The 27,203-nt window shown below is 41.3% G+C and overlaps 1 protein-coding gene across 6 annotated transcripts in view; it reads left to right on the top strand.

The window, feature by feature from the left end:
* The first annotated feature begins 1,106 nt into the window (after window positions 1-1,106).
* The window catches only part of LOC117272043 (epidermal retinol dehydrogenase 2-like), a 202,936-nt gene continuing 176,839 nt past the window's right edge, over window positions 1,107-27,203 (top strand). For 3 of the 6 annotated variants that reach the window (XM_078172861.1, XM_078172863.1, XM_033650748.2), the window contains exons 1-2: window positions 1,112-1,380; window positions 15,487-15,814. In XM_078172861.1, coding sequence (XP_078028987.1) covers window positions 15,494-15,814 — 321 coding nt within the window. In that variant the 5' untranslated portion in view covers window positions 1,112-1,380; window positions 15,487-15,493. Of the gene's footprint in view, window positions 1,381-3,533; window positions 3,588-15,486; window positions 15,815-27,203 lie in introns of all 6 variants that reach the window. The other 3 variants (XM_078172860.1, XM_078172862.1, XM_033650749.2) reach the window with 3 other exon arrangements.

Below are 27,203 nucleotides of genomic sequence, written 5' to 3' on the forward strand. Positions count from 1 at the left end.
GAAGGTGTATCCAAACTTTTGGCCTGTACTGTATGTACCTGACAGGATGACCCACTATACATTTCTATAGGCAGTTGTCCATTCTTAGCCCATTCTGATAGATATCTGTACCTGCCAGAATGACCTACTTCATATTTATACACATAGTAGTCAATTCTGATCGATATCTGTACCTGACAGAATGATCCACTCCACATTAATACAAGTAGTAGTCCATTCCGAATGTTATATTTACATGACAGAATGACCTACTCCACATTTATACAGGTACTTGTCTGTTATGATGGATATATGTACCTTTTATACAGATAGTAGACCATTCCCATCGATATTTGTAGGGAAACCTACTCCACATCTTCACAGGTGGTAGTACATTCTGATAGATATTTGTACGATGACCTACTCCACATACAGATAGTAGTCCATACTGATAGATATTCCAAACTTTTATTTTCAGTATTTGGAAAAAGAAATGTACAGTAGCCTGAAATAAGACCATATTTAATAAAATAAATGAATGAATAAATAAATAAATAAATAAATAAATCTACTTCTTTTATGGGCTCTGGTGTTTTTTATATGTATGACTTCTGAGTTTTTATGTTTTCTCTGCTGTCAGTAAATATTTGATAGAAAAAAAAAAAACCCTGTCTGGAGTACCTTTGCTCAACCTGCTGCCCCTGCCACCCCACAAGAGGAGATGAAAATGAATGGGTGGATGAATTTGTATTTGTTAAATAAATGAATATTTCTTGTTACTTTATTTAACTGATCATTTTACTAGTCAAGTATCGGTCACATGCTCAGATTATTATTATTACTGAACTGTAGTATTTGTTTTTCTGAGGAAATTGATTCACTCCATAAAAAAAAAAAATCTTCAAAGGTTATTCAGTCAATTTATGACAGTGTTACTGTTGTTTGCTTGAACTCTTGTTCCATTAATGTGGATGACTGGTGACCGTCATGCACGATTGTCTGTTTGTTTTACATTCAGTTTACATTTTATAAAAAATGTGAAAAAGCACAAACACTTCAAGTCCCACAATGCCTTGCATAGTAGAGGTGACACGCGGGGCTGGGAGTGGTCGATTGCCTTTCACGTGACACATCCGACTCCCCCGTGCTGTTAGTGATTATGTGTGTTTTTGTCCTCCGGAGGCCACAGAAACAGGGAAGAGACATTAGACAGACTTACCCTGCTGAATAGAACGCACTGTCCGTCCGCAGGCTCCGGGAACTTTGTGTTACCCCTATCAGCTTCACTCTGATAACACTGTGTGTGGTAACATTAGTCCAAGTGCTGACTAAAGGTCTCAGTTGGAGCTGATAGAACCGGTGCCCGCAGGCCGTTAAGCGCTCAGCAGGACTCCTCTGACGGTAAGTCAGGACTCTGCTCCTATCTGACTATTATTTGATTTCCTGCATAAAGTCATTGTTTGTCTTTAGTTAATCGCTCAGTGGTAACTGTTAAAGGTTTTGGCTTTGTTAGGAAAGTTTGTTCTTAATCAACACATGAGCCTGTTTCCACGTGTTTTAGCGCAGTATTCACTGAAACTTCCCAAAGCATAGCGTTGGCTTCAATATGTATCCCAAATGTGAAATGCATTATTTTAGTAAGTCTTCATTTACATGCAAGACATTTGTAGAAAATCATTTAGATATTAGGCCTAGGCTACAATCTAGTGCTGAGATGGGGAGTTGATTAGCAGTCAAGTAAAAGAATACGCACTTATTAAATATATGTTCCCAGAAAGTTGACGTTTTGTTTTGTAGTTATTTCAAATCCGAACAGTAAATATTCGTGATTACATGTTTTAAGTTTTATTTCTTAAGCTGAACAGTCAAAAACTCAGCAGATCAACTTCATGAGGACTGTCAGATTTTATTAACCAGGCCTACGTGAATACAAGACGAGAGCTTTCATTAAAAATCAGTTAGATATAATCAGGGCTTCACATCTGTGCAGATAATATTTTAAGAGTCCTCACATCCCACTGACCACAAGTTTCTACGTTTCTAAACAGGCTACTTCAATAATTAAAACAGTCCAATGTTAATATACAGTAGACTCTGTATAGTTTATGATAATAGTATTTAGTCTCTGACGACTAAACTTCACCATCAGTCACACAACATGTATTCTGTTAACAGAATGAACCTTCAAATGAAGCAAATGAAATTTAAATCTCTAAAATTCAAGGAAAATGAAAAGTTTATCTAAAACGTCATATTGTTGAGTCAACATCTAAACCAATCAGCTGTTAGATCAGGTGATAGCCAGGCGTTTCCCGTCATGCCCTGGGTCTTGCAGTCGGTGGACAGCAACTGCAGCGTCTGGCTCTAAAAACTGCAGCCACCTTGCTATTGCGACATTATCGCTGTATACTTTTGTAATACGTCAGAGCAAGTTTGGTTGAAGTCGGACACAGAACTAACCGGCATGCATTGTGCGCCGATCACTGGTGATCAAATCTGCGCAGGCCTGGCTCATCTTGAACGAGCCTACTATTAACCCTTTTCGACAGTCATGGCCTGCCTGGCCTGGCCCGGCTTGGCTTGGCAGCCCAGCAGAGCAGAGATTTGCATTTCCATTACAACGGGGCTACCCATTTGAAGATGTGTCTGATGGCTTGTCCTGTGTGATGCCATTTTAAAGCTGCAGGCTGATCCATGGCTGAAGTCCCCTGATATTTATGCTGCATGTGTTTTTCTGTCACACAGCAGGGCAGGTAAAAGAAGTTAACCTGTTAGAGGTGAGCTGTTGCAGAGGTGCAGTAAGAGCCTGTTGTCTGCAGCTCTTCATCTGACATCTCACCTCAGCCGTTTCTGCTTTTACTTTTCCTCCCTGTAGTATAAGCCTATTAGACTCACCTTTATTGAAGAAAAGGCACTTATGAAGTTCCACTAATTCAGTGATCAACACATTCAATTTCCTATAGAATCTTCATTATAAAGTCCCCCCATTATTTTGTCATAAAAACTTTTATTGTGAAGCAGCAAAATAAGGATATGTTTATTATTTGTTTATTTTTAATATTTACTTTTGGGCATTTTGCCTTTAATTGATAGGACAGATTAAGTGTGAAAGGGGGAGAGAGAGAGGATGACATGCTGGAGTCAAAGCTGGGCTGCTGCAGGAAGGACAGAGCTTTTGTACAAGGGGCACCTGCTTTAACCACTTAGCCACTGATGCCCTGAAATGTTAAGTTTTTGAACAACAATTTTACACAACTTCTCATACAGCTGAAAGTAAAAATCAAACAAGCAGATGTCTAAAGTACAAATAGGACACAGGAAGAGAAACTAAACTCCAAAACACAGAGATTCAGTTAGAAGCTACAAATGTACTGAGAGCTGAACTAGGCCTGGGTGGTATATTGATTTTTTTTAAATTTATTTATTTATTTATTTTTTTACAATATATTGATATATTTTAAAGCAAGATATAGATTTAGACAATACAGTTAATATCGCTATAGGGTCAAGTTGTGTCACATAACGCATACCAGTGTTCATCTCTCATTTCTCAGACAGGCAGACAACAGGCTCTTACTGCACCTCTGCAAACAGCTCACCTCCAACAGGTAAACTTCTTTTACCTGCCCTGCTGTTGAAAAGCACATGTAGCAAAAATAACAGGGGACTTCAGCTGTGGATCAGCTTGCAACTGAACATGTAGCCTACTTTGTAGAAAATACCAGGATATATACCGTGTATCGCTATTCAGCCTGAAAATACTGTGATATGAATTTTTGTCAATATCGCCTAGCCCTAAACTGAGCACCAGAGACTTTAAAAAACACCTTTCTCTGGGGTCTCCTGCAGACAGGTGGTTAGTGAGGTGAGTTGAGTAGAGTCTTGCAACAACACACAGGGCTTGTTAGAAGGGGAGAAGTGGGGTCGTTGGGGGTTGGCTGTGGTCGGCAAGACATCATTGCTATCCGCTTGAGGGTGGAAACGCACATTGGCATGACATGGCTTGACTTGGCGTGGCCAAAAGTGACAGTGACAGTGGCAGTTTGAGAGCATAGACTGTAGTCTGTCTTTTAGACGGTCACTTTGTGGACCAATAACATGATGTCCAATAACGTGATGCTATATTAAAAAGTTGAAAAATGTTTATTGAAAAAAATCACATCGCTTCCGGTTGGCAGAGGATGGAGTAGGCCTGACATTTTCTAGCTCCAGCTAAGAACCCGTTATTCTCCATTTTATACCCTATTTTCTCTTTACAATGTCGACTATCTGCACCTTCACTGCCAACATTACCAACACGGTGGCAGAAAAACTTGCAAGACAAAACAGAAAGGACTCAGCAGCAGAGTGCTCCACAGCTAATGCTAGTAGTGGCGTTAGCATAACAGTGACAGACATCTCGGATCTGCTTGAGCAGCACAGAGCGGCGATAGCCACTGACTTCAATTCACCATTTGCAAATCTGGACACCAAGCTGGACAAAATTCAAGCTGTGTCCAGACAGGGACAGCGCATAATTGATCTCAAGTCCAATGCAGAAGAAGTAAGCCAGCGTCTGGAGGAACTTGAAGCTACATGCTCCTCGCTACGGGAAGACAACAGGTGGCTGAAATCTAAGCTCTCCGATTTAGAGGGGCGCAGTTATTCGCATTGTGAGCTTACCAGAGTTCATCGAGGGCACACAACCTACTGCCTTCTTCTCCCAGCTCTGCTCGTTGATGTTTTCGGAGATCAAGTGCTTCAGTCCCCCCCGGAGCTTAACAGAACCCACTGCAGTCTTGCACTGAAACCTGGCCCTGGAGACAGACCACGTCCTGTTATCATTCGTTTCCATAGCTATCAGATGAAGGACTTGGTTATGAGGGAGGCCTGCAAAAGAGCTGATCTGGAGTACCGTGGCCACAAGGTCCGATTCTATGAGGACTAAAGTGCGGATGTTTTGAAGCGGCGTGCTGAATACAAGGATGTCTTTATAAAAGAGGACTCCAACCATCTTTCTTTGTCCTGGTGAAGCTACGCATTACTCTCTGGAGCAGCGAGAAGAGGTGGGTACAAGCTAAAGGTAATTCATTAATTCCAAATCTTAAATCCTGTAGGTATGGGAGTATTATTATTTCTGATCACGTGCCAGTAGTTCTACAATTGGCTTTTCCAGAGGCTCAATATGTAAGAAAACATTGGAGACTTGATCCTTTGCTGCTCACAGATGAGTTTTAATACACACATATTGTGTACTAATAACACACCAGATGTGTCTGATAAAACAATTTGGGAGGCTCTGAAAGCATATTTAAGAGGTGAAATTATATCATTTGCATGAACAAAAATAAGTCCTTTCAGAAGAGACAAAGAGAAATTGCCAATCGGATATTAGACATAGATAGACAATATGCAAATTTACCCTCCTCTGAGCTATTTAAAGAACGTTTGAGACTCCAGACAGAATTTAATCTGCTCTCCTCTCATCAAGTTGAAAGTCAGCTACTTCGGAGTAGGAGTGAGTTCTACAAACTTGGTGAGAAGGCTAGCAAACTCCTGGTCAATCAACTTAGTGGGTTGAGAGCAAAGCAACTTATTGCTGGTGTACTGACAGATATTGGGTGTGTAACATCGGATCAGAAAAAGATCAATGAGAAGTTCAGAGCCTTTTACTCAACTTGATATACTTGTACAGCAGATGTAAGTATCATGGATAATTTCTTCAGCAACCTTGACATACCATCCCTTCCCCAAGACCTGAGAAACAAACTTGATGCTGCCATAACTCAGGAGGAAATTATTACAGCAGTATCATCTATGCAGTTGGGTAAATCTCCTGGCCCAGATGGGCTCCCGTCAGATGTTTTTCTCAGCCGAATTGGCTCCCTTTTTACATTCAGTGTTTGCTGACTCCTTTGACTCTGGTGCACTCCCTCCCTCATTCAATCAAGCCTGCATCTCCCTGCTGCTAAAAAAGGATAGAGACCCATTAGAATGTGCTTCTTACAGACCAATATCACTACTGAATACAGATGTTAAGATCCTTGCCAGCCCTGGCCCGTAGATTGGAACTTGTTTTCCCCTCTGTTATATTCCCTGATCAATCAGGATTTATAAAAGGACGTTTTATAATATTCGGTGGTTGTTCAACATCCTATATTCCCCCAAAGATACTGAGTCAGAATGCCTCATCTCTGTGGATGCTGAAAAAGCATTCGACAGAGTAAGATGGAGTTATCTTTTCATGATGCTTGAAAAATTTGGTTTCGGCCTCATTTTCTCAACTTGGATTAAACTGTTGTTTAAATGTCCCTTTGCCTTTGTACTAACTAATAATTGTTATTCCAAATATTTTGACTTATGTCGCGGCACCCGACAGGGCTGTGCTTTGAGCCCGCTCCTCTTTGCTATTGCTGTTGTGCCGCTATGTATCCCCTGCCGCTACAGGGGATACATAGGGGAGGAGTTGAGCATAAGGTCTTACAAAATGCAGATGACCTTCTTATTTGTTTCAAAACCAGCCACCTCCTTGCCAGAAGTACTGACTGTATTGGAGGTTTTCAGTCAGTTTTCGGGATAAGAGCAACCTTTTTCCAATTAACAAGCAAGCTCTTACACTAGATTATACACATTTTCCTTTGAAGGTGGTAAAAGACCGCTTTAATTATCTTGGGATATGCGTTACAGGAGATTCTAAAAACCTGTATAAATCAAATTTTCTTAGTCTGCTCAACCAGACAAAGCAAATTTTATCCCCTCTGTCTTTCTCCCTCATTGGAAGAATAAGTTCAATTAAAATGACACTGCCTCCAAAATTTCTTCGTCTTTTTCAGTGTCTCCCCATTCTCATCCCCAAGTCACTTTTTAAGGCCCCTGACTCGTTATATTTTCCTACATTTGGAATGGGAAGCACCCCCGGTTACGTAAAGTGTTCCTGCAGAGACCCAAGTAGGTGGGGGGAATGGCTCTGCCCGATTTTCAGTACTATTACTGGGCAGCGAATATTCCTTGTGTGATGTATTGGGGGCACTTTCACCTTGAACCCTCATGTCCAGCTTGGGTAGCAATGGAGGTCTGTGCCAGTAGTCCACTCTCTTTAACTGCCCTTTTATGTGCTACGCTTCCACTTACCTCTGATACTTCTATCAGCAACCCTGTCGTTAAGCATTCCTTACAAATCTGGACCCACTTAAGGAGACGTTTTGGAACGCAGGCCTTCTCACTCCGAAGTCCTATTGCAGCTAATCATCTGTTTGTTCCCTCATTGGCCGTATTTAAGATGTGGCGCAAAAAAGGCTTGAGATCTTTTGGTGATCTCTCTATTGAAAATCACTTGTTTCTTTTTCTCAGTTGTCAGAAACCCTTGATATAGCCAAAACACACTTTTTTAGATTCTTGCAAGTCAGGCATTATTTACAACGTATGGTATCACAATTTCCTCATGAACCTCCAGCCAATTCAATCGATTTATCTGTCAACCTCACTTCATCTCATCTTCATTATCTTATTTCAAAGCTACATTGATGGCGGCTATAAGAACTGCTTGGGAACAGGGCCTAGGCTCTACTCTCACTGTTGACTTATGGGACTTAGTCATTAGTCGTATACACTCCTCTTCAATGTGCACTCGTTGTGCACTCTTGCAGTTTCAAGTAATCCACCGTATCCACATATCTAAAGCCAAATTTGCACAAATATACCCAGATGTGGACCTTACATGTGATTAATGTAAAAGTGCACCTGCCTTCACATGTATTGGACTTGCCCTTCTTTGGCCAGTTTTTGGGGTTCAATCTTTTTAACAATCTCTGACACTCTCTGCCAACAAATAGAGCTAAATCCCTTGAGTGCCATTTTTGGCATTGCCCCTGACTTGGATTTGCCTAGGGCAAAACTAAATGTGTTGACTTTTACCTCCCTGTTAGCACAATGAGCTATCTTACCCCCCCTCATTCACACTGGCTTAGGGACATCATGTCTTGTTTGAATCTAGAGAAAATTCGTTTTACTACGTGGGGGAAATCAAGTAACTTTTACAAAGTGTGGCGCCCCTTTATACATATACCCAGTACAGTCATTTCTGTGTAGCTGAGTAGCCCTAAATTTTTTTTTTGTAAGTTAGTTTAGTCTTGGTTTTTGATTTTATTTAGTTAATTTATTTATTTCATTTATCTGTTTTCTAGGGCTGTAGTCGACCAAGATTAGTTGTGGGGGAAAAAAAAAAATCTGCATGTTATTTGTACTTCTGCGGTGGTGTGTCTGTGTCACTCTGCAGTTACACCTCCAAAACGCTAGTCACCAGTGGAGGACTCTGTTAAGTGCTGTAAAGTTTAGTCAATTCAACACACACATTAAATATGGCTTAATAGAGACAATTTTAAACACAACAAAAATTGGCTTCACTATAAATCGCAGAATTGACAGACAAATATTTGTCTTTATCTGGACACATTTCCCCCACCAATACAACATGCTAACGTTATTAACGCCACCCTATGACATTTTACATTGTATAAATTAGCCTAGAAACTAGTGATCTTTCCCTTGTCTCATATAAAGCCAGGGACAACAGCAGTATTTAACAAAGGTAAGGGCACACAATTTGGTTCCATTACAACTCACAGTATTCACCGACAAAACAACCGTCACACTAAACACGTTTTCCAAACAAATACAACATGCTAACATTATTAGCGCCAGCCTATGGCATTTTACATTGTATACATTAGCCTAGCGATGAGCAGAGATTTCCTCTGTTCATATGAAGCCAGGATCAATCCCTAAAGGATGTATCACACACAAGACTTAAAATGCTATTTTAGCGAAGGCTTTACTGTCTTCACAATTTATTGTTTCTTATCTGTGAAATACAAGTAAATACAAGCTTCGTTTCCACTGAGGGAAATGGTGTCAGTATACAGAAACTGACAGGAGGTCTGCGTCATTGTGACGCTGAGCGTTAGGGTGGGCGAGTTCAACTTTTTGTCAACAACGGGGGTGTTTTGAAAACACCCCCATTTTCACAGGTAACTTAGCCTGTCCCCCCCGCTGCAGGAAATAATGGATTAATCCCGGAAAGCTATTGATGTAGCACTTTTCTCCTTATGAAAGTAACACGACGATTATTCAACCAATGAGAATTTGGTCGGATGAGAGCATATCGACTAGTCGACCAGGAGACTACAGCCCTACTGTTTTCCTTTCCTAAAATCAACATTGTATGCAGAAATCTCTCCTCTATTGACAACTTTTCATTTCATGTCTGAGAATAGAATATCTCCATTATGGTTGATATGATTGGTTCTTTAGGTCTGATGTTGTGTGAGAGAATGGATGTGTTGGGATTTGGGTGAATGTTGTTTGAGGGGAAAAAAATATTTCCTTGTATAAGGTCATTGTCACTGTTTTGTCCATCATTGATCAGTAATAAAAAGACCATTGAAAGAAAAAAAAATGACATGCAATGGGTCTATTAATTTCTTTTCATCAAATTAATATGACAATGAATAGAGGGTTTTACAAAGCTTAAGAATTATTAGACATTAGTCAAAAAGTCAAAAAATGTCCTACCTAACTATCATACAAGTGTTTGCACCACATAGTCAAATGCAAAAAAGCTACAAAAAGTGTCAAAATCAACTAAAATATCTGCCACAGGCATTATTGAGGCATTATCATTATTGAGTGTTGCCAACAAAGGATTTAAATAAGGGATGCACAATATATATTGGGCCGATAAATTATTAGACAATAATGGGACATTTTTATTATTATGTATTACTCTGATAATTAGAATTACAGTCGATAAATAGCACCAAAAATACCAACCCAGGCCGTTTTCATTGGACTTAACAAGGGCAGCATTTACACACACAGTCACAGTGGGTGGCGGTACACCTTTAATGTTGGTTTGTAAGCTGTCAGTAAACACAAAGAAGAACAACAACAACTGCTGCAGGCTGACTTGAGAGCAAAACTTGTCGCATTATGGACGTCTTTCACAGTTCCAGAGGAAGACAACAGGAATGCTCCGAAGGTCTGATCTCCAACCGCCCGACACCCCACCAGATCAGCAAACTTCTTGCAGCTGTTAAACAGGTTTGACACAGCGCTGAGGGACTGTTTCCAGAGTGTTAGCACTAGCTAACAGCAGCGGCTCACATCGAACATGAGTCTTCAGACGGTCCCAGCAATTTCAAACCAAAAAAGCTTGACTGTGTTGTTAAACCCATCTATAACCGCTAGCTTTGTGATGCTACAGTTAGCTTATACTTTGTATCATTACCTGGCAACCCAGTGTAGAGCATGTCAACCCTTCGCTCTGACACCAACAGTCTCTCTCTCTTGCTGCATGAGTTTGTGAGACATAGCTGGAGTGTCGCTTTTCTACTGGTAGTGGTAGACTGGCCTATCATGGGATGGTGAGACTGCGCCTGGGTGTATTTATAAAAATGCAGCGTGACGATACAGACATTTCATACGCCAGATGTAATGCAGACCTGCCAATGCACATTCAACCGATGTTGGACTCATTCATAAGAGTCGGCTGTTTGTCTCTGTTAATAGAAACTCCAGTCTACAGTGTGGTTCATACACTTCTCTGAGAAACCAGAGAATTACATAGTTACACAGGGCTTCATAATCCCTGTTTTCTCTCTTTTACCGTCAGCTATGAATTATCTTTAACATTCTCATATTTATTATGTTCACCTGTTGTGTAGGTTATATGGAGTCAGGGGCGTTGAGGGTAGGACATTTGTCAGTAGCCCAGAAAATCTTCCTGCTTTTCACAGCCTAATGTTGGCAGGTATGGAAGAGTCAGAACTGTTGTTTGTTTTTGTTGGGTAACAATAGTGATGTCAGTTTGATTTGATTAGGTCAGGGCTAGGGAATATTAGATCTCTATATTTTCTCACTACATCTCAGCCTTTCCCACCCTAAGGTGTAAATAAACTACAGTTTATACACTTTTTAAAATACAAATGTGAAATTATCGGATTGGTTATCAGCCATGAGATGTAATGAGAGGTAATTATCGGTTTAATTTACCCTTTACTCTCACGGTGACACTGTGGACTAAAATTCCGTGATACTGGGATAAAACTAAAAAAAACTGATCTTCTGCAAATTTATCTATCTTACTATATAATGACGAAACTCTGTGTGTCTGTGGGTGTGTCTGTTCCACGTTTTTCTCCTCACTGACGATTGCACTGACAAGCAATATTACATCAATTGGCCAAAGGGGGGTTCTATAGCAACCGAATGAAATTGCAAAATTTGAATGGGCATATCACATGCCCCGTATGTTGTAGAGACATGAAACTTTGCACAGAGATGCCTCTCCTCATGAGGAACTAATTTGCCTCAAGGACCCATAACTTCTTGTTATATAGATTTTCTGCCATTTTGAATTTTTTGAAAAACACTTAAAATCGATCTCTTCCCAGGAAGTTTGACCGATCTGCATGAAACTTGGTGAACATAATCTAGGGACCAATATCTAAAGTTCCCTCTTAGCAAAAGTTGGAAAACTTACTAAAACTGAGCTTCTATAAGGCAATGAATATTGCAGAGGGCGTGGCTCATCACATAAAGGTGTATAACATTTCAAGGGTTTCACTGATCACCACACAACTTTGTAGGCATATGACCACACATAATCTGAGGGGACCCCTCCATTATTGACCCGATCAAACAAAATGGGGGTGCTAGAGAGCTAATTTCTTATCTAGGCCTAACCGCCATATCGATTTTTACTAAACTTGGTAGATATGTAGAACAGGACGCCTCAAGGTGACTGGAGAAATTTAACTCTGATTGGCAATTGGGTGGCACTATAACAACAGAAAAATGCTTAAAAATGGCTAAAATGCGATCGATCGATCGCTGTGGCTCCCCCTGTGGCTGAAATGTTGTTGTTTTTTGTAATTTTTGGTATGACTAAGCCATGGTATGGTATGCTGTACTCAATGGGTATGGACTAGTTCAATATAAATTTACATACTTGGAAGTTAAAATTCAAGGTCACAGATTTCTATGGGTAGCCAAAACAACTCCCTGATTAAAGTTAAAACTGAGTTATGTCATACTGGATTACAATTTCATCGTATAGGACAACAATTACATTCTGTTACCCCATAATGTTATCTGTTATATAACAGATAACATTATGTTACATTAACATAACAAATAACATTTTATTTTCTTACAGTTTTGAGCCTTTGCAGGTATCATTTCTATTAGATTAAATTAACACAATTATGAACATTGCTTCATAATAACATTATATATTCAAAATAATATTTTAACAAATTATAAGTGCTCCTGAGTGTTTGCAGAGGTGTTTTGCATATTGTGATGGCTTTTGGTGTAGCTTGTCAGTCCCTCCAGGATCTCACGGCAAAAAAACCTTGAATTTGCGGCCAATGTTGTTAAAAATTCAATAAAAAATGCAGCATTTTTATGTGATTTTTTTTTTTAATTATTTGCAGAAAATTGCGGCAAATGACAAAAATTGTGGCTAATGACAACAGGAGAAAAAAAATGTGATTTTTATTTTTTTAAATTACTACCTCCAAAACAATAAGCCCATGTAATCTCTTGATATAATAATCATACTGAATATTACAAAAAATAGCTGCAAAAGTTTTTTATAGTTCTCCTCTTTAGTTTTGTTTAATTAGTTTCAAAACATGGACTCCAATAATGTTGCAAAAAATCCTGAGTGAATATTGTAGCTCCCAAACCAGACAATGTGACTGTAAAACAACATGTAAGCTACACCCTCTGTAAACATAACATTTTAATACATTCAATACATATTGTATGCATTTAAATAGTGCAAATTCTTATGTCAGTGCAGAGCATTTCTCCATACTGCAGTGCCATCAGCACATTTGATGACGCGTCTGATGACGTTTCAAATGACGTCGTGCGGTGACTTCTGGTCGGCCGGAAAATGCGGAAAAACATGGAAAAATCGCAGGACTTTTGAAAAATTGCAAGGCCCCGCAAATATTGGGGACTTTCTTTGAATTTGCGTTAATTATTGTGTATTTCTGGAGGGACTGATTAGTACGTTGTTTTTATATTATAAGGCTAGTTTTTACATTGGTTGAAAAAAAAAAAACATTAGCTTTTTTTTCAGTTTTGTAGAACAGGATGCATGCTCCTTTGCTATGTCCAATTGCAATGCTCTTAGTTTCAATGGGTCTCATTCACCAATATCTTCCTAAGTTTTTTCTTAAATTTGCTTTTGTGAAAAGTCGTAAGAAAAGTCCACATCAGATTCATAATGTGTTCTTAAACCGCAAAATTGTTCACACCTGTGTTTGTAAAATGACAAATCCCGTTGTCCTCATTAGGGCTGGGCGGTATGAGAAAATTTTCATATCACAGTTTTTTTTTAAAAATCATATTGGTTTCACGGTATTTGATGGTATTTTGCTCGTGTTCGGCCCATTTGACATGCTGCCGTGTTGTGCTATGGCTTATTCAAGGGCCGGAATTTATTATTTATGTGACAACGCCTGAACGCAACACAGGCTCTGCTCCATAAGTGCCGTGTTCGGACTTGGGACGGGTCGGCTTCAGTCAGGAAAATGTGGCCCGAGCTGTGCTCTAGTGTGCTTACCTGTGTGTGTGTGTGTGTATGTGTATGTGTGTGTGTGTGTGTGTGTGTGTGTGGGTTAGGTTAGGATAAAAATGCAGTGCTCTGAAGAGAGCACTCCAGGGGGCACAGGCTCTCGGGGGCTATATGTATCCACTAGATACTTCAAATGATTTTTTGTTAAAAACCAAATGTGTCCTTAAAAGCCCTGCTAAAATTTGTAAAATGCAAAGTAGATTAGGCTAGAGTTCTCAACGGGCCCAAAAATTCAACCTGAAACCGAAATGACCCGAGGGACTTGAAGCCCGAAACCGGCCCGGCCCGACATCATCACATACATCACTGGGTCCGAGCCTGACTGAACCCGAGTTGTTTTTTTTTTAAATGGAAGGGAGAAAAAATGATGCTCCCCCGTGTGCCTCAGCAGTCTGGCTTCCCTGGCTCAAATACAGTATCTTTAATCACTTAAAGTCAACCAATCATTCATGTCCCAAAATAATAGTACCAGATAGACAGGCTTCAACGTCAGCGTGGGGGAGAGCAACCATTGCGCATCATGTAGCGCTGCGCCGCTGCATTTAATGAGCCGCAGCCGCTCTCAACACTTTTCCTGCACCTGCACGCTGACTGACTGACTGAACTTCGCTCACACTTCACAGCAGCATATCTTGTCAAATCAAACCAATAAAAATCAGGAAAGGGAATAATAAAAGTTCATGAAAATTCATAAAATATAAGTAGGTAATCTTAAAACATGCAATTCTTAAAATTCCAACCCCCAATATAAAACTTGCTCTGGTTGATAAATATTGTGAATAAAAATAGCTCACCCCAGATTTTCAAAGGAAGTTAATTAAAACAGTAGAGGTTAGTAGGGACTGCGGGCAAAAAGCTGGCATAAAATCATAATGCAACAGAAAAAAATGAATGAGTTAATAAATAAAAAAATAGAATAATTAAAAAAATTAATAATAATTGAATAGAGTAAATAATTAATTAATTAATCGATAGATAATCTAAAAAAGGAAGAGTTAATTTCATATTTAAATAAAATGCAGCCACCATGAATAAATAAGTGCTATAAAAAAATAATTTAAAGTACACACTAAAATTCATGAAAAGGTGAAATATAAAAAATATATATAAAATATAATAAAAAGCATGCATATATATATATATATATATATATATATGTATATATATATATATATATATATATATATATATATATATGTACACACACACACACACACATACACAAGTAATAAAACATCAAATCAATGGGGAGAAGCTGCACTAAAGCTTTTAACATAAGGGTTAGGTTTCAGGGCGAAACAGAGAGCAGAGGAGAATTGTAAACAGTGGTGTGCTGCTGCTAGCTGCATATAGGGGGAACACTGCTTTTTTTTGGTACGAGTTTTTCTGGGTCGTCACTTTCAGGACTCTCCGGCAGCCATTCTCGCCTCTAAACTTTTCTCTATGCTTTCACTCTCGCCGCTCGCCTGTGGTGTGCAGCGGTGAAATGGGTCCCTGCTGAAACACTTTCCCGCCGTGCAGGTTCCGGACGTTGTTTGGGCTATTCACTGGTATTGAGGTATATGAAAAATTCATAACATAACGAAAATAAATACTGGTTTTCATTATGAACCAGTATACCGCCCAGCCCTAGTCCTCGTAACTTCTAGCTACATAGCTGTCCTTATGAATGCCTCTGTGTTCATTTTTTGTTGAGTAAACAACAACAAAATATCAGTAGTTGTACAGTATGATATATAGTTGTCGATGATGGTCCAGAGTTTCACAGTTGTTGCATCTTTAATGCAAATATTTAAACTTGTTACTTGAATTTGCCCTGCTGTCCCATTCTGTTTCTCTCCAATCATGTGTTCTTTGTCTTCTTCTTTCTCACTTCCCAGGTCCATCATGAATTTCTTCCTGGAAACAATCCAAGTCCTCCTGCTGTCCATGTGGTACAGTGTGGAATCCTTCATCCACCTCTTTGTACCCATTAAGAGGAAGAACATAGCTGGTGAGGTGGTGCTGATCACAGGGGCAGGTAGCGGGATCGGTCGTCTCATGGCTCAGGAGTTTGCAGCTCTTGGCACTGTGCTGGTGTTGTGGGATATTAACCAGGAGGGGATGAAAGAAACAGCTAGATTGGCTAAACAAAGCGGAGCCAGCAGAGTCCACTACTATCTGTGTGACTGCAGTGACAAGAACGAGGTGTACAGAGTGGCTGACCAGGTATGGTTCACTGAAAACCTAAAAAAACGGGTACATACATACATAATATAAGTGATTTTAAAGCTTTTGTTGGCAGAAAGATTTCCAAACCAGCTTATGAACACAGCTCTCATGCACTATAGGCTTATCATGTTGCTATAGGTAGTGTATTTTCTTAAAAAAAAAAACAAAGCTGCTACAGATGCAGCCACCTAAAATATGGATTCCCGCTGGGTGGGTCCTTCACCGGAATCAGATTCCCTGCGATAATGTTGTGAATGCAGGGTTGACTCGTAACACTCCTCAGCACCATGTGTGGAAAGCACTTGCAATGACTTATCTATTCACCAGAAGAATCAGCGATTATGGAAGCTGAAGCAGTTTACTGCACCTGACAGCTGTTCTGAGGGGGTGAGCGTCCCACACTGAGTATACATGTAACAGTAATTGACATATCATAAGGTTAAGAAAATTTGCTGAAGCTTTTTGTAAAACTCTGATAACGTTTTTTTTTTTTCCACAGAAAAAATAGGTTTAACTTTCAATTTTAGAGAGCGAGCTACATCCTCAGTGATTATGCAAGCCATCCTGTGTCTCTGACGCAATCAAATCTGAAAGGATGCTGTAAATTCACTATCAAGCATCCAGGAACTCACCCTATTATTTTTCCCATTTTTTGAAATCATAGTAACAGTGGTGCAGTGTGACTTACTTTTTTGAATTTTTTCTTCTGAAATCTACTTCTTCAGAATCTACTGAGAGTGAAACTTGTGGTTTGGATGTTATCATCAGACTGTCAGTGATCAGTCATTGTTTTTTTTTTACCAGTGCTCTGCACTAGGGCTGTCAACGAATGTTCTAAATTCGAATTTGAAAAAAAAAATGGACCTTCGAATGTGAAAATTGATATTCGATTATGGAGAAAAAAACCCCACCACTGCAGCTGTCCTCTTTGCGAGTGGGCGTTGGCCTGGGCTGCTGCACTGAAAGCACTGCAAGTGCTGCGATGCGCAGCGCACCGAAATTCTCGCGCAAGCCGGAGCACTTCTGTTCACATCAGACGCGCATTTCTCCATGCTGGTCGACAAGCGGTTCTGCTCCCAGCTGTTGTCTCCGTCACCCCGCTTGACACATTCGCTCGCGTCTTGCACAGAAAATAGACCAGACACCGAAACGATTGCTGCAGGGCGCGAGCCGGCCACGGAGCTGCGCGGCGCAGCTGGTGTGGATGACACAATCGGTTAACATGGGTGCCGAAAGGAAACTGGCTTCGCTTCGAGGTGCTTCAAGGCTATTCGCAGCACTTCTGCAGGCGGTGTGGCCTGATGGGTCAGAGAGGGGGGGGCGAGCGAGAGGTCCGCGTTTGTTTATAACGTAATGTTATAGATAATTGTTTTATGTATTTTAATGTGTAGGTATGTAATGTAAGGTATATTGAAATAAAAATACCTACAAATAGTTATGTTTCCTTGTATTAATACATATACAAGTATGTTTCCTTGTATTAGTTTGCCCTCTTGTGGACATAATGCGAAAAAAAAAAATTTGAATGGTTCGAACCTATGAGTTATTTTTAGAAGGAATATTCGAACGTCATTTTTGAGCAATTTTGACAGCCCTACTCTGCACAGATCTGACACCTGTCTGCCTGCCCGCTTGCCCTCATCTCAGGATCTCTGAATTTTTGTGCGTTGCTGTTGCTTGGTGTAAAGGGCAGCAGTGTTGCGTGGCAACATTTGCTGCGACAGCAGATACCGTATTCACTCATGTTGATGATGCTTTACTGTCCCCGGGATGCGCCCTATTTTTCCCTAATAATGTAACAGTGACAATGTGATTAAGCCACTGATTGAAAAAGTATTTTCACATATCATTCCCTGCTGCCGTTTACGGTTCACTACTCTGCTGTCTGTGTCAGAGTTTATACCCATCCACTCGCATGCAAACAAACACTGTGTATGTGTTTTTACACAGGTCTAAAAGGTGCTATAAATCTGACCTCCTTGAGTGTTTCTAGGTTTGCAGCACTGTCTATTGTACAGGACATCAGCTTATCCACTAAACTATCACTTGCCGTTGGTCTGCTGCTAGCTGCTAATATGTAGCTGACGGTTATGAGGTGTGCTCATATTTATGAAAGTAATAAAACAATAACACGGAGGCTCTGTATACTGAACCAAGACAGCCAACTCTTTATTTCCTCCCATACTGTCAAAGGCATTACAGCTTCACTTCTTCTGTTCTTACCTTTCATGATAAAAGCACTAGACGTCTACACTGCATCACACGCTGAGGCTGTCCTGATGAGTTGTTCAATAAATTTAGCTAAATTTCCATCAAACTTTGCTTTTGCTTCTTCAAACACATAAAGTGACAAACACATAAACCGTCAGCCTGCTCTGCCTCAAGTCCCCGGCGCACCATTAAGGTAGAAATACGCCCGCTGAGAGCCATTCAGCACCGCGGACAGTTGGACTAATGGGATGTCGGACCAATGTGCTGTCGGACCAATGACATGGACCCTTCAGTTTCAGCGACCATGCGGCCGTCTTGTTGTGGTTAGGATGTGCGGACAGTAACATCATTCCACAACCAGAAACCATGAATTACTAGAACCATCCTCAAACGTGGCCAATTATAAAGCTGCAGTCAACCAGTTAGTCATGAAAAAAGGACTATATCACAGTGCAAAATTAAAGGAGCTGATGGGATCACATTTCACTGGAGTTGCACCTTTTATAATTCCATGTGACAATAATTTGCTTGATTGATTGATTGATCGGTTGATTGGTTGCTCCATTCAGATCCAGAAAAGTATTTGTCTCTGTGGGTGAGTGAATGCTTTTGTATGAATGTGTGTGTGTGTGTGTGTGTGTGTGCGGATTTGAATGTAGCAGTCTCTGTGGGTGAGTGAATGCTTTTGTATGAACGTGTGTGTGCGTGTGCTTGTGCGTGTGTGTGTGTGTGTGCCCCTGAGGCAGGGGAGGGATGACAGTTGTGTAAACGAAGACTAAATGTGGGCGGGGACTGGGCAGCTAGAGCCAGGTTAACATAGAGAGCTGGGCCCTATTTCAGGAAGCAGGCTCAACAAACTCTGAGCTTAATCCCAATCTCCGGGTTGACTAAACCTGAGCTGGGAAACTCTGAGTTTTCGGTTCCAGAACAGCTGATCAGCATTAGTTCAATCAACTCAGAGTATGTTCAGCCTGAGAGAGGTGCATTCACGGTAAGCACCGAAAGACAACATCAGTGGATTGCAGATAACGTGATATTCAGTGGCCGAAAGCACAAAGCCACTTGTTTCATCCCAACTGAGTCAGAGATTTAACGACTGTGAAATTAAAAAAAAATAAAAACTAAGCTGCGGCTAAACAGTGTGAGGTGTGGTGGGAACAGACTGCAGACAATACAGAAACATTACACAGGGTTCATATATTTTAATATAATTTGCAGGTGCCTTCGGTGCCTTCCGCCATGTTTTCAGAGGCCAAACATTGCAAACTGAGCATGCGCGTCTGTGTCTGAGGGACTGTTGCTGCTTTTCCAGGCAGTGAGCAGTATCACTGTGAGTTTTTCAAAGTACGGTAATCAAACACGGTTTTGATGATAATTAAAATTTGAAACGGTAATACTAACAGTTGGGTATTTTACCGCGGTTTATCATTTTACCAGTAATCGTTAATTTCCTATGAATAAGTCAAAATGAATACATAAAACCGATTCTTCAGTGTATCATGTGTCTCTGCCTGACAAGTTTACTGTTAAAGGGCTAACAAAATCCTTTGCCTTCCAGCCAACATTAATTCTGCAAGAGATCAGTGTGAAAAACCCTGTCAGTGTCAAGCACATTCTTCGTCTCCTACCTGTGTTTAGTAGGAGCTGTTTGTATGCCCTAGGGTCGAGAGGAATGCTAATTTTAGATCAAGCTAGAAGTAAGAGACAGAGCCATCAGGAGTCATCAGTTAAAATTCACAGTGCAAAGGATAAAACACAAACATGCAGAACACACAAACACCACATTTCCTCTCTTTGTCTTGTGTACAGGTTTTTCAGGTAGAAGCTTCTCCTTTCTAGTTGATCGTCATTGTTGAAAACAGTTGAAATGACAAACAGTGACAGCGGCAGGTCATGTAAGCTGCCACTCAACATTAGGGTTGGGTCGGTATGAGAAAAAAAAACAAACGGTCAGTTTTTGTGAAAAACCGCATCAAGTTGGTAATACTGGATTTTCACCACTTGGGGGCGTAATTGACTCATTTAAAATAAAAAACGACCATAGGACAACAGAGTGACAATAACACGTTGTTTCTTTTATTCCTTACAAATAAGTTTGCAGGTTTAGCTTACTCAATCAGTGCAAACAAGGGTTGCCTCCTTCGTCTGGCTCACAGCCAAAGTGTTGCCATATTGGCGCATTCTTTGATTTCTTTGAGACTAAATTGTCTGCCATTATCGACTCCCTGTCACTGTTAAACAAACTCCAGGCTGCAGTAGATGGCTCGGTGCATGCACACTCGCAACCCCTACCTCAATCCCCGCCCCACCCCCACCCCCCTCTCTCTCCTGCTCGCTGTGCGCTTGGCGAAGAGGCAGACACAGGCTGTAAAATGACGTATATGGTCTGGTCGGTCTCAAAAAAAAAACAAAAAACAAAAAAAAAAACCCTGGTCCAAGACGGAGTACCGAACCGAATTGGTATTACCGAGAACCGACCCAACCCTATTCAACATTAATTTTGTGAATCAATCAATCCATCCATCCATCCATCCATCAATCAGTCAACCAAACATCTATAAAACATTTATTTATTTAGTCTTTTTTAGTATTTATTATATTTTTCTTTGATTGTTGGCTGCTGCTTTATAATCGTCCATGTTTCCAGATGGTTCTGGTAATCCATGGTTTCTGACCTCAACAAGATGATCCGCGTGTTTGCTTTTCCTGAAAACACACTGCAGCCACCTCCGAACAGTGTGTAGCAGTGACAGCACCTCACATTCCCACCATCACACCAGTGCTTATTCACCGTAAAGCACATGCCTCCTCTCCTCTCCTTCTCTTACCGGAGTCCTCTGCTCTGTCAGATCGGCATGTAGAAAAAGAGTCACCTGGTTGAATGGCGCTTTCCAGGATTTAGCCAAGTTTCAGTCAATCAAAGGATAATACAGTTCCTGATATTTTGTTGGAAACTGATGGAGCACGGTTCTCCATCAGATATGGAGCACGGTGCTCCATCAGATATGGAGCACTGATGGAGTACAATAGCTAGCAGGATGCTAGTTCAGCTGGTGCCCATCTTCTCAATCTTTTCCTTAATGTTTACTGATACTTATATTTGAAAACCTCAACCTGGCAGCTAGCAGGTAGCTCTCAGATGTCAGCAGGAGGAGAGTTTGACAGTTTTTGACAGACTGGTGAGTTTTTCCTCATACTGATGAGGAAACACACAGCCACATGCCACCACCGCACAAAGCCAATCACAAAAAAACACTACCAACACTTGCAAAATAGACATAAGAGCCTAGATGTTGCACAAATTTGGTAGTGCTGACAGAGAGGCAGCTGGAAACATCCGCACCAATATGAGATGCAAACCAGACTTACATCATAGTGTTCTTAAAGCTCAGCTTTTCTTGCTTCCACTGAAATGCTTGGCTGGTGTCTTCAGTGCTGATTAGAAATAAAGACGTGTAAAATCTTCAGCCTTCAAAGGACTTTCTGTTCTAAATTTGAAGACTTTACATCACTGTGGATACAGGGCCAAATAACATAGGCTACTGTATGTGTGACCCTTAACTTGGGCCTCTCTGGATTTCTGAGCTTTTGACCCACGTTCCTGGAGATGCTGCAAATTGTCAATAGACAGGTGCATACTTGCAGGTCCAGTTTGTCATTAATTTCTCTATGTGTTGGGTTTTCAGGGTATGATGCCAATGGAGACACATTCTTTTGCCTTTTAACCTTTAAAGGGGGTTGCACTTAGTGACTGAGCTACAGACATGTTATCATTATTCCAAACTAGAATGAGCATATCAATCATAAGCCCTTTTTAAACAGGAATTGTGCAAATTTGCAAGAAAGCCCAATCAGTCTTCTTTCAGCACTGGCAGTATAAAAACAAAATTGGGGAGTGTAGCAAAATGCTGCCTACCTACTTTTGTTTATACAGAATGCACCTTTTTTGGGGCAATTCGGGGCATGAGCAAGTTACCAAACATATAGCTCAACGTGTGATGTAAACAGTGATGTGGGAGGGAAGCCGCGGCTAGTCAGTTCCCCTGCAATTCTCTCGTAAGTCAGCCCGTTCTTCACCGTTCCTGTCATCTGACGGTTAATGGCCTCTTCGTTTGCAAGGGTGAGGAGGGCGTGCAATTCCTTGTCTCCTCAGTTGCTCATCTTTACAGTGTCTGTCAGGTTTGCGTTTCCCTCTTGCTACTAGCTGCTCGCTAATTCCTGCTATCAGCTGTTTCCTGTTTATCCACCGCCAGTGGGTCGCACATACGGCGTCATCAGCAGCTCCTCCCACAAGTCTTCAACAGCCCCTCCCATTGCAGAAGGCTGCCTTCGTCTTTTTAAACTAAAATGGTTCCTCCAATATGACTACCCTATGCGGTGGAAAATTGGGCACCTTTGATAAACTCGCCAGTCTGGCTCTGTGTGTCCAAACGCTCGCAGCTTGCTGGCAAAACGGCCCAACATTTGCGGAAAATCTGGCAGTGTAAAAGGGGCTAGTGCCTGCTTAGTATAGGTGTTCAAAGTTGGTGTTAAGACATTTCATGTACGGTGCCAACAACCCAAGTCCATGGGTTCAGCAGTCTTCTGCTGGTGTGGTGGCGAAAAGGCCTATAAATACTTGACCCTAAAGGTCAAGTTAGAAACAAAACATGTTTACTAAAATTGAGCAACCCTGAATGGTCTCACTCTGGGGAGATGTCTTAGAACAGAGTGACCTGGCAAACAATCTGATGGAGAAACATTGTGATGGGGAAAAAGATGTCGTTGGCAGAACAAAGTGTGGTAAAACGCCAAGTAAGATGAAGCTAAGCGTTCTGGAAACGGCAGAAAATCACACACACATAGAGATGCAGCCTCTTCAAATTTCTTTTTGGCCCGTGGTGGAGCCCTGACCGATCCGTGACAGGTCCCTGTCGTCACCTGGCCGGGCTCGTAGCTCTAATGAGATTCCCCGGGATGACGTAGAGAACATGGGGCTGACTGGTTAGGCCCCTAAATTCAATTTGTAGAAACCAGTTGCAATGGTCTGTCCATCCACCAGGAGGAGCAGTGTGGAAGCTGAAGAGGTTTACTGCGCCTCTTATTACTGAGAGAGCTTCCCACACAGAGCATATTTAATGATTATCAGGCTACCATGTCATAGGTCATAAATATTATGCTTCAGCGTTTTGTTATTCAAAAGAATTGCATTAAAATTAATATATATGGCCATATATATGCCATATATATATGGCTGGGAACCGAGTGATAGTACTGCAAGAACAAAACTGCGTTTGAATCATTAGTCTTGGTGGCTGAGTTTATCTGCAGTGGTAATGATGATAATGTCATATTGTAATAGATATAGTAATATCGTGTATGGAAATGTAATTTATGGTGCTGTTAGATTGCTGTTAGACCACCCCACTCTGTTTACAGAATGTGCGAAAGACGAGGATTTTTTTAACCTCAGCAAAAATGTTGTTTTTCAAAGACTACACGCCAACAAATATGGACTGAAGCAGAATCTTTCGTAAGATAAACAGCTTGTGAATATTGGAAATTAGGGCTGGGCGGTATACCGGTTCGTACCGAAAACCGGTATTTATTGTCGTTATGATATGAATTTTTCATTTTCCGCAATACTGGTGAATAGCCCAAACAACGTCTGGAACGTGCGCGGCGGGAAAGTGTTTCAGTGGGTACCCATTTCACAGCTGCACACCACAGGCACGCTAGAGCCGGCGAGAATGAGAGAATAGAGAAAAGTTTAGAGGCGAGAATAGCTGACGGAGAGTCCTGAAAGCGATGCAACTGCACAAGACGACCCAGAAGAACTCATACCAAAAAGAGCAGTGTTCCCCCTATATGCAGCCAGCAGCGGCGCTCCGCTGTTTACAGTTCTCCTCTGCTCTCTGTATCGTGCACGGCGGAGTTTCGCCCGGATGCGCGAGCGCGCACACACACACACACACATACACAGGTGAGCACACTAGAGCACGGCTCAGGCCACATTTTCCTGACCGAAGCTGACCCGTCCTGAGTCCGAGCACGGCACTAATGGAGTGGAGCCTGTGTTGCGTTCAGGCGTTGTCACGTTAATAACAAATTCCGGCACTTGAATAGGCCATAGCATAACACAGGAGCATGTCAGGTGGGCTGAACATGAGCAAAATACCGTCAAATACCGTGAAACCGATATGATATTTTTTAAAAATGTGATATGAAAATTTTGTCATACCGCCCAACCATGCCTTGGAAATGATTACAAAGATATTTTCTTTTTTAATTATCATTTTGACGTTGGGATTGTACAACGCTCTGTACATGCTCTGCCTCCCTCACGCAGCACGGCTTCACCTCATTGGTCTGTCGCTCTATGTCTAAACAAGATCTGATGCAAGAGGAATTTGTGACAAAATCTTTATTACAATTTATTAACACTAGAACTGCAAAGGAGTCATTTTTACCCCCCCTGCTATTTCCAAATGCTTGTAAATTGGTCACAATAAAACTCTAACATTTCTCTGTGAAATGCAAGCTAGTTTTGACAGACAGACAGACAGACAGACAGACAGGAAAGAGGAATAGAGAGGGATTTGGATCGTGTAGCCTAATTATGAACCAGAGAAAATGGAAGAATGTCGAACAAGCTCTGGAGATGCTTCAGGACATAAGTGACAGAGAATCAGATGGGGGAAAGGTGATTGAGGGAGAGACGGATGGAGGGAGACACAACAGTGGAAGAATTGTAAAATGTCACTAATGAATTTCGTTAGTTTGAAATATGAAGTATTGTAAAATGTCACTTCGATGAGGCTGTCAGTCAGTTAGTGAGAGATCACAGGCTGAAATTGGCATTTCATCCTTACATGTAGCCGCAACGACAGTGAAGCTGCACGTAGCCTGCAGAGTTTAACTGAAAAGGAGTGAAGTACTTTCACTAACGCGACATAATGTGGTCCTGTTTATCTTGGAAGGTGAGAGAGCTCAAACACATAATTAGCATTACCATGAACCTTTTCATTCCTTCTGAACTGGTGAATATTTCCATCTGAATAGGTTTCCCAGTCACTCAGATCATCACATTAAGTGGGCTATACGAAATTTTGATGCAAACAGTCACCAACACATTGTCACTGTCGATGTCTAAACTACCTCGTAACAGGGACCTTTTACAATTCTTCACATTATAAACTAAAAAAAATGATTTTGTCTCTTAATTAATGTTAATGTTATTTTAAAATCTAAGTCTCTTAACCCTATGGGGTCTAGGGGGTAATTGGCCGTTTTTGACTAGTTTTCATTTTACCTTTAAATTTCACCTTAAAAAAACTGTTTACCTTGCCTTGTTTGGTATCATTCTTTTCAGCACAACCTCACCTGTGTGACTTTACAGTTATTTTTTCATTTTTTCATACTGTATTAACACACTGGACCTAAAATCACATAAAAAACATAAAATCCGAGTAGGAAAAAGTTAGATTTTTTACTGTGAAAACCACAAACATGTCTAACGAACCATTTGTGTAACTTAGAATAAAAATATAAATTGTAAACTTCAAAAACATATGTCCTAATTTAGCAAACAACAATGTTATATATAACTATTTACATTAAAATGCAAGCAATGCCTCAGGCGTTTTTTGAACAACTATTTACAAAACAATCAGATGTCACACAAATTATTTGTCAAAGGGAAAAATGCCAGCACTCACAAATGTCCTTTTGGTAAATTTAATAAACCAACTTGGGTGGCAGTACCAGAAACACAGACATTTTGACAGAAAGTCTTTTTCATAGAAGAAGACTTTCTGTCAAAATGTCTGTGTTTGTCGCTGTTTTTGGCCATGCACCTTTCTAGGGGATTTATTTTGAGAGTGCTTGCTTTTCTCCTACGTGATTTTACACAAATTATTTGTGCCACTCTGAAAAACAGTTCCTGTCCACCACAACACACTACAGGAGGAGGACACAACAGTAGGACAACAGGAGGAGTGACACACACTGTGTGGCTCTGCTGCCTGAGCAAACGGAGATCCGGACCTGGTGGGCATGCCCTGCCACACCGTCCGCTCCTCTGTGCGGACCTCCGAGTACCGCTCAATGCGGTCGTTGGAGGCTCATTTTCCTCTCTCCTCTTCCAAAACACACTACACCACACACTAAGTATACACTCCAAACACGCTAAACGTCACAAATCCCAACTCTATCTGTGATCGCGATCGCAGTCTCTCTCGCTGCCGTCACTCCCACAACTTCCCCCTCTTCCTCAGGAACAAATGATGTGTGTTGCCATACAATTTTGTGATTGGTTGACGTGGTGCATTTTTCAACCAATAGGAAAGGGGGTGTCGTTTTTTTTTTTGTTTTTTTGCTGTTGCCTTCAGCACTTTCGTCGGGCCGAACGGCCCGCTTTTACCGTTTCTTCCTGCATCAAATGTGGATCAAACGTGACAAAAATATTCAGGAAAATCATGGCGTTTATTATTTATCATAAGTCCGGTTTTATATGGCCTATCAAGACGATTTAAAAAGTGCTCCATGGATACAGCAGATCCCAACCCCACTGGCTTGGCCCCAGCTGAGCGGTCAGCCTCGGCTCCTCAGCTCCGAGCTGATGATCCAGCCGCCACAGCGACATCCAGGCCAGCCTCCTCAGTTGCAGCCCCACATCCTCCGGCGGAGGACCCGTGGCGGCTGCTGGGGGCCAAGCCTAAATGGGCGAGCAGCAGTGCAACTTTAGCTACTTTCACCTTCAGTCCAAATCCGAGGTTCAGAACTAACAACTCCACTCCCAACCAAGAGCCATGGTCCACAGTACATGGAAAAAAGCGAGCGAGGTCCAGCCCGATACATGCTCCACCTTGTGAGCTCCAACTGGAGAACAGATATAACATCTTGAGTGTTGAGGAATTCCCTGTTGAGGAATTCCCTCTGCTGCAAACTGTCCATTCTCCTCCTGTTTGCCCTTCGACTGATTCACTGCCGGCTGCTCTCAGGGTGAGACGCTCCAGCGGTCTACCATGCCGTGAAGGGTCGTGTGAGCCCCCAGCCACCGCTGAGGTTGTGACCTCTCCTCACACTCCGCAAACAGTCCCCACAGAGCAGCGGCACTCGCCCCCTCGTCCTCAGCCACTGTTCCCCCCAACCACCGCCATAGTGGGTGACTCCATAACCAGGAACATTCGCTTTT

The sequence above is a fragment of the Epinephelus lanceolatus genome, chromosome 12 (genome assembly GCF_041903045.1).
Source record: "Epinephelus lanceolatus isolate andai-2023 chromosome 12, ASM4190304v1, whole genome shotgun sequence".
Classification (NCBI taxonomy): Eukaryota; Metazoa; Chordata; class Actinopteri; order Perciformes; family Serranidae; genus Epinephelus; species Epinephelus lanceolatus.